This window comes from Salmo salar, chromosome ssa29 (genome assembly GCF_905237065.1).
Source record: "Salmo salar chromosome ssa29, Ssal_v3.1, whole genome shotgun sequence".
NCBI classification, from domain to species: domain Eukaryota; kingdom Metazoa; phylum Chordata; class Actinopteri; order Salmoniformes; family Salmonidae; genus Salmo; species Salmo salar.
The window spans coordinates 30,813,684-30,825,000 of NC_059470.1; the positions used below are offsets into that span (position 1 = coordinate 30,813,684).

Below are 11,317 nucleotides of genomic sequence, written 5' to 3' on the forward strand. Positions count from 1 at the left end.
CTACTTAACATGTTTGGCAAATCTACTTTTTTCATCACAGATTGCAACAGTTTGTTTGTTTTGGTGAGCATTGAGAGCATTTTAGCTACGATTTCCTGGATATCCTTTAGCTGTTCATTACGCTTGTTTGCATCTCCAAGTTGTTCCTTGTCTTTTCTGCTGAGGGAAGCCATGGCTTGTAGGGTTCTTGTTGCCATGTCGGTTTACCAAATGATTGGTTCGCTATTGTACATAACTGACCGCTCACTCTCTCCCAGCTCGACAGCTCACTCTCTCCCAGATAGACAGCTCACTCTCTCCCAGATAGACAGCTCACTCTCTCCCAGCTCATCGGCTCACTATCTCCCAGCTTATCGGCTCACTCTCTCCCAGCTAGGCGGCTCGCTATCTCCCAGCTAGGCGGCTCGCTCTCTCCCAGCTAGGCGGCTCGCTCTCTCCCAGCTAGACAGCTCACTATCTCCCAGCTAGACAGCTCACTATCTCCCAGCTAGACAGCTCACTATCTCCCAGCTAGACAGCTCACTATCTCCCAGCTAGACAGCTCACTATCTCCCAGCTAGACAGCTCACTATCTCCCAGCTAGACAGCTCACTCTCTGCCAGCTAGACAGCTCACTCTCTGCCAGCTAGACAGCTCACTATCTCCCAGCTAGACAGCTCACTCTCTCCCAGCTAGACAGCTCACTCTCTCCCAGCTAGACAGCTCACTATCTCCCAGCTAGACAGCTCACTATCTCCCAGCTACTTGAGGATATATTGACCTATCGATTTTAGAGGCTTAATTTAAACTTTGTTGTCTGGCTTCTAACCACAGTTTTGTCTTAACAAACCAGAGCTACTCACTCCCCATGAACCTCGTCAACAACTCCCTCACACCAAGGACAACAGTCAGACCACATAACATGTTAAAGACAAGCTATTGACCAAGGACCCAATTATCTCTATACGGAAGAGTAAATAACAGCAGAGAGGGAAAGATTCAGTGCTTGCATTGCGTTCATATAGGGATTCACCTTGAGGGATGCGTCGTGCGTGTGTGTAGGTATGTGTGTGTGCATGTGAGTGTCTGTTTGTGTGTGTGTGTGTGTGTGTGTGTGTGTGTGTGTGTGTGTGTGTGTGTGTGTGTTGAGCGTAGTCTTACCGGGCCTCTGGAGTGTCGCAGTAGCATAGAGCTCGTGTGATATCTTGTACTGGTCGGAGGCGTGGTGAGCAGCCAGTCTTTTAGGAGACAGAGTAGCGTAGCTCCCTATGCCCGAACTCATCTAGGGAATCACATGTGTACAACATTCACGATTATCTAATGTCACTTAAGAATAATGTGCACTTCCATCTTTGCAATGAATATCCACGTATGTAATACCTTCAGAAAGTATTCACACCACTTGTCTTGTTCCACACTTTGTTGTGAGACAGCTTGAATTTAACATTTATTAAATTTAGATTTTTGATCACATCACTGGCCTACAGATATTAGCTTATAAAGTCAAAGTGGATTCAACCACAAAGACCAGAGAGGTTTTCCAATGCCTCGCAAAGAAGGGCACCTATTGGTAGATGGGTAAAAAAATTAAAAGCAGACGTTGAATATATACTTACACTTGAGATGGTGTATCAATACACCCAGTCACTACAAAGATACAGGCGTCCTTCCTAACCCAGTTGCCGGCGATGAAGGAAACCGCTCAGGGATTTCACCATGAGGTCAATGGTGACTTTAAAACAGTTACAGAGTTTAATGGCTGTGGTAGGAGAAAACTGAGGATGGATCAACAACATTGTAGTTACTCCACAATACTAACCTAAATGACAGAGTGAAAAGAAGAAAGCCTGCACAGAGTAAAAATATTCCAAAACACACATCCTGTTTGCAAAAAGGCACTAACGCAATACCAGTGGTGGAAAAATTACTAAATTGTCATACTTGAGTAAAAGTAAAGATACCTTAAAAAAAAATGACTCAAGTAAAAGTAAAAGTCACCCAGTAAAACACCACTTGAGTAAAAGTCTAAAAGTTTTTGGTTTAAAAAATACTTAAGTATCAAAAGTAAATGGAATTGCTAAAATGTACTTAAGTATCAAAAGTAAAAGTATAAATCATTTCAAATTACTTATATTAAACAAACCAGATGGCACAATTTTCTTATCTTTTTTTTTTATTGGCGGATAGCCAGGGGCCCACTCCAACACTCAGACATAATTTATAAACTAGCAGCTTCATTAAATAGTACCCGCAAAACACCAGTCTCAACGTCAACAGTGAAGACGCGACTCCGGGATGCTGGCCTTCTAGGCAGAGTTCCTCAATCCAGTGTCTGTGTTCTTTTGCCCATCTTAATCTTTTATATTTTTATTGGCCAGCCTGAGATACGCTTTTTCTTTGCATCTCTGCCTAGAAGGCCAGCATCCCGGAGTCGCGTCTTCACTGTTGACGTTGAGACTGGTGTTTTTCAGGTACTATTTAATGAAGCTGCCAGTTGAGAACTTATGAGGCGTCTGTTTCTCAAACTAGACACTCTAATGTACTTGTCCTCTTGCTCAGTTGTGCACTGGGGCCTCCCAGTCCTCTTTCTATTATGGTTAGAGCCAGTTTGCGCTGTTCTGTGAAGGGAGTAGTACACAGCGCTGTACGAGATCTTCAGTTTCTTGGCAATTTCTCACATGGAATAGCCTTCATTTCTCAGAACAAGAATAAACTGATGAGTTTCAGAAGAAAGTTCTTTGATTCTGGCAATTTTGAGCCTGTGATCGAACCCACAAATGCTGATGCTTCCTGTTAAGGCAAGGGCTGATTTCAAGGTTTTACTGCTAACCTACAAAGGATTACATGGGCTTGCTCCTACCTATCTTTCCGATTTGGTCCTGCCGTACATACCTACACGTACGCTACGGTCACAAGACGCAGGCCTCCTAATTGTCCCTAGAATTTCTAAGCAAACGGCTGGAGGTAGGGCTTTCTCCTATAGAGCTCCATTTTTATGGAATGGTCTGCCTACCAATGTGAGAGATGCAGACTCAGTCTCAACCTTTAAGTCTTTACTGAAGACTCATCTCTTCAGTAGGTCCTATGATTAAGTATAGTCTGGCCCAGGAGTGTGAAGGTGAACGGAAAGGCTGGAGCAACGAACCGCCCTTGCTGTCTCTGCCTTGCCGGTTCCCCTCTTTCCACTGGGATTCTCTGCCTCTAACCCTATTACAGGGGCTGAGTCACTGGCTTACTGGTGTTCTTCCATGCCGTCCATGGGAGGGGTGTGTCACTTGAGTGGGTTGAGTCACTGACGTGGTCTTCCTGTCTGGGTTGGCGCCCCCCCTTGGGTTGTGCCATGGCGGAGATCGTTGTGGGCTATACTCGGCCTTGTCTTAGGACGGTAAGTTGGTGGTTGGAGACATCCCTCTAGTGGTGTGGGGGCTGTGCTTTGGCAAAGTGGGTGGGGTTATATCCTGCCTGTTTGGCCCTGTCCGGGGTATCATCGGATGGGGCCACAGTGTCTTCTGATCCCTCCTGTCTCAGCCTCCAGTATTTATGCTGCAGTAGTTTATGTGTCGGGGGCTAGGGTCAGTCTGTTACATCTGGAGTATTTCTCTTGTCTTATCCGGTGTCCTGTGTGAATTTAAATATGCTCTCTCTAATTCTCTCTTTCTCTCTTTATGTCTTTCTCTCGGAGGACCTGAGCCCTAGGACCATGCCTCAGGACTACCTGGTATGATGACTCCTTGCTGTCCCCAGTCCACCTGGCCGTGCTGCTGCTCCAGTTTCAACTGTTCTGCCTGCGGCTATGGAACCCTGACCTGTTCACCGGACGTGCTTGTTGCACCCTCGACAACTACTATGATTATTATTATTTGACCATGCTGGTCATTTATGAACATTTTAACATCTTGACCATGTTCTGTTATAATATCCACCCTGCACAGCCAGAAGAGGACTGGCCACCCCTCATAGCCTGGTTCCTCTCTAGGTTTCTGTTCCTAGTTTTTGGCCTTTCTAGGGAGTTTTTCCTAGGGAGTTTTTCCTAGCCACCGTGCTTCTTTCACATGCATTGCTTGCTGTTTGGTGTTTTAGGCTGGGTTTCTGTACAGCACTTTGAGATATCAGCTGATGTATGAAGGGCTATATAAATACATTTGATTTGATTTAAACTAGTCTAAAGAAGGCCAGTTTTATTGCTTCTATAATCAACACAACAGTTTTCAGCTGTGCTAACATACTTCCAAAAGGGTTTTCTAATGATCAATTAGCCTTTTAAAATTATAAACTTGGATTAGCTAACACAATGTGCTTTTGGAACACAGGAGTGATGGTTGCTGATAATGGGCCTCTGGATGCCTATGTAGATATTCCATAAAAAAAACAGCCATTTCCAGCTACAATAGTCATTTACAACATTAACAATGTCTACACTATATTTCTGATCAATTTGATGTTATTTTAATGGACAAAAAAATGTGCTTTTCTTTCAAAAACAAGGACATTTCTAAGTGACACCAAACTTTTGAACGGTAGTGTAGGTGAGAGAAATTCAGGCTGGACCACAACAACACGTGGAATAAGTGAAGGGGTATGAATACTTTCTGAAGGCACTGTTTGTATCAATACACACCTGGTGCAGGGGGGATGATGAAGCGCTAGCCCCTCCTCCGCCAACTGATGCAATGGAGTTCGGAGGAGACCCCACCCTCAGCGGAGACCCGGTGCCTCCTGTCGTCGTCACGGAAACAGAGGTGCTGTAACCATAACGTTAAGTTATTGTAAACCATTTTTATTTTATTTTATACATTTTCAAATCCAGAGAAATTAATAACAACTGCAGTATCATTATAACTTTGTTCTTCTTCCAAACTAACCAATGACATTCAATCCCCTTCCAAACCAACCAATGACATTCAATCCCCTCCAAAACCAACCAATGACATTTACTTCCCTTCCAAACCAACCAATGACATGGCCCTACCTGTAAGACTTGGCGAGTCGGTTGGCGGGGGACTGTTTGTTGGGTGAGGATGATGAGGAGGAAGAAGGTAGGCGCTGTGTGGTAGCGTAGCCTGATGTGTCTAAGGCTGGACCCAGGCGCTGAAGCTTGCTGGGAGAACCAGACCCTCCACCTCCTCCTACTCCTCCGGTTAGAGGGGAACTCACACGCTGGGTGGGCAGAGTGGAACTTGGGTAGTAGTGACCTGGAATCAGACGGAACAGGGGTTAAAACAGGGCTGCACAACTCTGTTTAGCATGTTCCCTCTCTAATGGTTAAGGTTAACATGTACCCTCTCTAATTGTTAAGGTTAGCATGTACCCTCTCTAATTGTTAAGGTTAACATGTACCCTCTCTAATTGTTAAGGTTAGCATGTACCCTCTCTAATGTTAAGGTTAGCACGTTCCCTCTCTAATGGTTACAGTTAGCATGTACCCTCTATAATGGTTACGGTTAGCATGTTCCCTCTATAATGGTTACGGTTAGCATGTTCCCTCTATAATGGTTACGGTTAGCATGTTCCCTCTATAATGGTTACGGTTAGTATGTACCCTCTATAATGGTTACGGTTAGTATGTACCCTCTATAATGGTTACGGTTAGTATGTACCCTCTATAATGGTTAAGGTTAGCATGTTCCCTCTATAATGGTTAAGGTTAGCATGTACCCTCTCTAATGGTTACGGTTAGCATGTACCCTCTATAATGGTTACGGTTAGTATGTACCCTCTATAATGGTTACGGTTAGCATGTACCCTCTATAATGGTTAAGGTTAGCATGTACCCTCTCTAATGTTAAGGTTAGCATGTACACTCTATAATGGTTACGGTTAGCATGTTCCCTCTCTAATGTTAAGGTTAGCATGTACACTCTATAATGGTTACGGTTAGCATGTTCCCTCTCTAATGTTAAGGTTAGCATGTACCCTCTCTAATGTTAAGGTTAGCATGTACCCTCTCTAATGTTAAGGTTAGGACTTGGAGAAGGTAAGCTGCTTCTAGATCTGTGTCTAAGGGCAATTTCTCACTGAAGCTGAAAGGATTGGATGCCATGTTCAGTTCCTTGCATCTTTTATGGCATTATCTCTGTCTCAGTTATCTTTATGTATAATGGTATGTACTGTGTAATAATACAATACATTATCTTTATGTATAATGGTATGTACTGTGTAATAATACAATAAGTTATAATAAAAGCTAAAAGGATTGGATGTCGTGTGTAGATCCTTGTCTCTTGAATGACATGATCTCTCTTTACATTCAGTCAATACAATAGTATGTACACATTGTAGGTATATAATGTAGATATATACCGGTAGTGGTCTGCTGTGCATCTGGTAGGTGGAAGGCACTGCCATGGCTCTGAGAGAAGGAGTCTCCTCCACTACATCCCCCTGCCTGCTGCCTCTGCTGAGCGGCACGACTAGACGTCACCTAGGGTGGGGGGAGACGGGAAAGAGGACAGGAGAGAGGGGGACGACGACAGGAAATTACAATTACACCTAACACTTCTTCCACTTCTGTAGGTCTCTATATGGTAACAGATAGATTTATAGAAGCTATAACCTCTAACAGTCTCTATATGGTAACAGACAGATTCATAGAAGCTATAACCTCTAACAGTCTCTATATGGTAACAGACAGATTCATAGAAGCTATAACCTCTAACAGTCTCTATATGGTAACAGACAGATTTATTCGAGCTATAACCTCTAACAGTATTTTTATGGCAACAGATTGATATCCTGTCCAGTTGAAGTCCACTATCAAGTCATTCATTTTGCACCAAGCCACAGTGAGAAAGCTGCTTCTATCCCAACTCAGTGCAGGGTTATCTAATGTATTCCTCTAGATCCTCAGAGACAATAGCACAGCATATGTTTCCACCTAGCTCAGCTCCTTCACCTCATGCTACTGACAGTCACCATGCATATTTCTCTAAAGGTGAACTACACACAGTCACACGCCCCATGCTGAGGCTCGCTGGCAGTGAACACACGATTTAACAATGTGCAGATACAAACACACACACACACACGCACACTACATCCTCAGAAAGCTCCTGGCTCCAGGCTGTATTTTCCCTCTATAATAAGCCAAAGCATGTCTGCTGATTACAATGTCTCTTCGGTTGCAGTGTCTCTCATTAACACAAGGCCATGATAACTGATTCATCAGACACTGAAGTAATGGATGAAGACGTTTTAAAACCTGCAGTCATTACTTCAGCAGACTACCCAGCGAACCAAAATTGGTTCTGTGAAAGTTCCCAGAACATTCGTTAGGTCGCGGCAAATGTTCTCATAACACAAAAACTGTCCAGTCATAATGATGATTATGGAATGTTTGTATAAAACATTTGCCTTATGTTGCAAGAACGTTCCTAGAACACATTTAACATGTTCTTTAAAGATTCCCAAATGGTTTCATTAGGTTGTGGGATTAGTCTGGTGTGAACATTTTGTGGACATAAAAAATAAAATGTTCCCAAAACACAGTTGTTCGGATAATTCTACAATGTTTCTTTTAGACTGCAAAAAACATTCAACTAATGTTACAAGAACGTTCCCAAAACACATTATGTCTGCTCTTTAAAGGTTCCAAGAATGTTCCTCTAGGCTGTGGGAACATTGTGTGGATATTACAAGAGATAGGTTCCCAAAACACTAAAACTGTCCAGTTGTGCTGACAATCAAACACACTACATTGCCATGAGTATGTGGACACCTGCTCATCGAACATCTCATTCCAAAATCGTGGGTATTAATATGGAGTTGGTCCCCCCTTTGCGGCTCTAACAGCCTCCACTCTTCTGGGAAGGCTTTCCACTAGATGTTGGAACATTGCTACAGGGACTTAGTGAGGTTGGGCACGGATGTTGGCCGATTAGGCCTGGCTCGCAGTCAGTGATCCAATTCATCCCAAAGGTGTTCGATGGGGTTGAGGTCAGGGCTCTGCCAGTTCTTCCACACCGATCTCGGCAAACCATTTTTGCATGGATTGCCCTTTCCCTTGCACAGGGCATTGTCATGCTGAAACAGGAAAGGACCTTCCCCAAACTGTTACCACAAAACACTGTTGCACATAATTGTCTAGAATGTCATTGAATGCTGTAGCATTAAGATTTCCCTTCACTGGAACTAAGGGTTCTACCCCGAACCATGAAAAACAGCCCCAGACCATTATTCCTCCTCCACCAAACTTTGCAGTTGGCACTATGCATTGGGGCAGGTAGCGTTCTCCTGGCATCCGCCAAACCCAGATTCGTCCGTCCGACTGCCAGATGGTGAAGCGTGATTCATCACTCCAGAGAACGCGTTTCCACTGCCCCAGAGTCCAACGGTGGCGAGCTTTACACCACTCCAGCCGACGCTTGGCATTGCGTATAGTGATCTTAGGCTTGTGTGCGGCTGCTCAGCCATTGAAACCCATTTAATGAAGCACCCAACAAACAGTTATTGTGCTGACGTTGTTTCCAGAGTCTGTTTGGAACTTGGTAGTGAATGTTGCAACCGAGGACAGACGTTCTGTGAACTTGCAATATAGATTTTACGTTGTCTTGGAGGTCCACAGAACATTTCAGGAACTTTATGTCACATCCTGACCCATGTAAGAGGTCATTTTCCATAGTAGAGTGGTCAGGGCGTGACAGGTGGGTGTTTTGGGTGGTTTTGGTTTTCTGTTTCTATGTGGGGTTTTCTAGATTTCTATTTCTATGTTTTGGTTTTCTATGTTTTGGTCAGGTATGGTTTCCAATCAGAGGCAGCTGTCTATTGTTGTCTCTGATTGGAAGCCATACTTAGGCAGCCTGTTTTTCATGTGTGGGTGTGGGTAGTTGTTTTCCGTCTTGTCAAGTGTACCTTACGGAACTGTTTGGTCGTTTTGTTATTTTTTGTCTTCAGTGTTTCATTAAAAGTAAATATGAGCACTTCACACACTTCTCACGCCACATCATGACTGGATCAAGCGGCATGCCCGGGCAGAAATGGACACCTGGTCACATACGGAGTGGATGGAGAGGAGGAACTGGACTTGGGGCCAGGTAATCGATAGATATTGGAGCCTACCTAGGAAGAACGAGAGGCAGCCCCCAAAACATTTTTTGGGGAGGGCACACGGGTAGTTTGGCTGGGCCAGGGATGAGGCCTGAGTCAACTCCCCGTGCTTTTTGTGGTAAGCATGTGCCTGCCTCTCGCACTCTCTCTCCAGTGCGCCTCCATAGCACAGTACGTCCTGTGCCTGCTCCTCGCGCTCTCTCTCTAGTGCGCCTCCAGAATCCATTACGTCCTGTGCCTGTTCTTCGCACTCTCCCTCCAGTGCGCATCCATAACCCAGTATGGCCGGTGCCTGCTTTGAGCACTCAGAGTGTCCGGCAACGAGGTACTGTTGCCAGACGCTCTGGACGAGGTACTGTTGCCAGACACTCTGGACGAGGTACTGTTGCCGGACACTCTGGACGAGGTACTGTTGCCAGACACTCTGGACGAGGTACTGTTGCCAGACACTCTGGACGAGGTACTGTTGCCGGACACTCTGGACGAGGTACTGTTGCCGGACACTCTGGACGAGGTACTGTTGCCAGACACTCTGGACTGGGACCGAGCTGACGCACTGGAAGCCTAATGCGTGGGGCTGGTAGTGGAGGTACCAGACTGGGGACACGCGCCTCAAGGCTAGTGCGAGGAGCAGGAACTGGCCGAGTTGGACTGGGCTGACGCACTGGAAGCCTGGTGCGTCGCGCTGGTACCGGATGTGCCAGACTGAAGACACGCACCTCAGGGCTAGTGCGAGGAGCAGGAACAGGACGAGTTGGACTGGGCTGAACCACTGGAAGCCTGGTGCGTGGTGCTGGTTTAGGAGACACCAGACTATGGATACGCACCTCAGGGCAAGTGCGAGGAGCAGGAACAGGACCGTAGAGGCGCACTGGCGGTCTCGAGCGCAGGACTGGCACCGCCCGTACTGGCTGAGTGCCCACTTCCCCCTGGCAAATGCGGGGCGCTGGCACTGCGCACACCAGCCTGAAAATTATTGGGGCTGCCTCTCGGGCTCCCTTAACTCCTCCATAGCCCTGGAAATGCTCATCCTCATCTCCGCCCATGTCCATCCTTCTTCCTCGTGCTCCTTACCCCGCTGCTTGGTCCATTTGTGGTGTGAGATGCAAAAACAATCTCCCACAAAGGGACAGGTGGTAAAAAGGCTCCCTAAGTATGACTCTCAATCAGAAACAACGATGTACAGCTGTTCCTGATTGAGAGCCACACCAGGCCAACAAAGAAATACACAACATAGAAACCCTAGAACACAAAACAAGAACATAAACCAAAAACCCCGGGACACATAAATCCAACACCCCTCTACATACACACACACCCCGAACCATATAAAACAAATACCCCTCTACCTAAATACATAGCCCAAACCACATGAAACAAACACCCCCCTGCCACGTCCTGACCAAACTATAATAACAAATAACCCCTATTACTGGTCAGGACGTGACAAGTCATAAAAACATACTTATTTGGAAATTGAGGAACATTACGCCACGTTGTGGGAATGTTCTGTGCAACCATCTGGAATATCACAAGAATATTCTTACAACATTAAGGGAATGTTCTGTGCAACCTAACGTAATCATTGTATACATGTCATCCCAAATGAGCATACTATCTCTTGTAATGTACCCACACTGTTCCCACAAACTAATTAAATGTTCTGGGAACTTTTAAAGAACTCAGAAAGGCTGTTCTATCAACATTCTTGCAACATCAAAGGAATGTTTTTAGCACCCTAATACAAACATTATCTGAATGTCAGCACAATTGGACAGTTTTAGTGTTTTGGGAGCCTATCTCTTGTCATATCCCCACAATGTTCCCAGAAACGAAGGAAACATTATGGGAACCTATAAAGAACAGACAAAATGTGTTCTGGGAACGTTCTTGTAAAACCAAGTGAATATTTTATACAAACATTGTATATATCATCAGCGCGACTGGATTTTTGTGTTATGAGAACATTTGCCGCAACCGAACAAATGTTCTGGGAACATTCACGCAACAAATGTTGGTTTGCTGGGAAAACATTCCTGGTACATTGTGTTAGTACATTACTTGGAAACCTAATGAGAATTTTGGGGGAATGTTATTATTACAGATGTCCAGCACAACATTTTAGTGAATGTTAATATAGGTATTTCATCTAAAACATTTAAAAACAAAAACAACAATTTTGTTGTCATTCTTTGAATGCTTTTGGGATGTTATCATCCTAATGTTAGATAAAACCCTAACTACAACTTAATGGTAATGTTATCTAATGTTCTATGAATGTTCCCAGTTTGCAGGG

At 44.8% G+C, this 11,317-nt stretch overlaps 1 protein-coding gene across 3 annotated transcripts in view; it reads right to left on the minus strand.

Annotated features, from left to right (window-relative positions):
- The window catches only part of LOC106590590 (catenin delta-2), a 595,078-nt gene that overhangs the window by 333,216 nt on the left and 250,545 nt on the right, over nt 1-11,317 (minus strand). For all 3 annotated transcript variants that reach the window (XM_045710618.1, XM_045710617.1, XM_045710619.1), the window contains 4 exons: nt 6,280-6,400; nt 4,949-5,171; nt 4,598-4,721; nt 1,141-1,261 (listed from right to left, as the gene is read on the minus strand). In XM_045710618.1, coding sequence (XP_045566574.1) covers nt 1,141-1,261; nt 4,598-4,721; nt 4,949-5,171; nt 6,280-6,400 — 589 coding nt within the window. The remainder of the gene's footprint in view (nt 1-1,140; nt 1,262-4,597; nt 4,722-4,948; nt 5,172-6,279; nt 6,401-11,317) is intronic.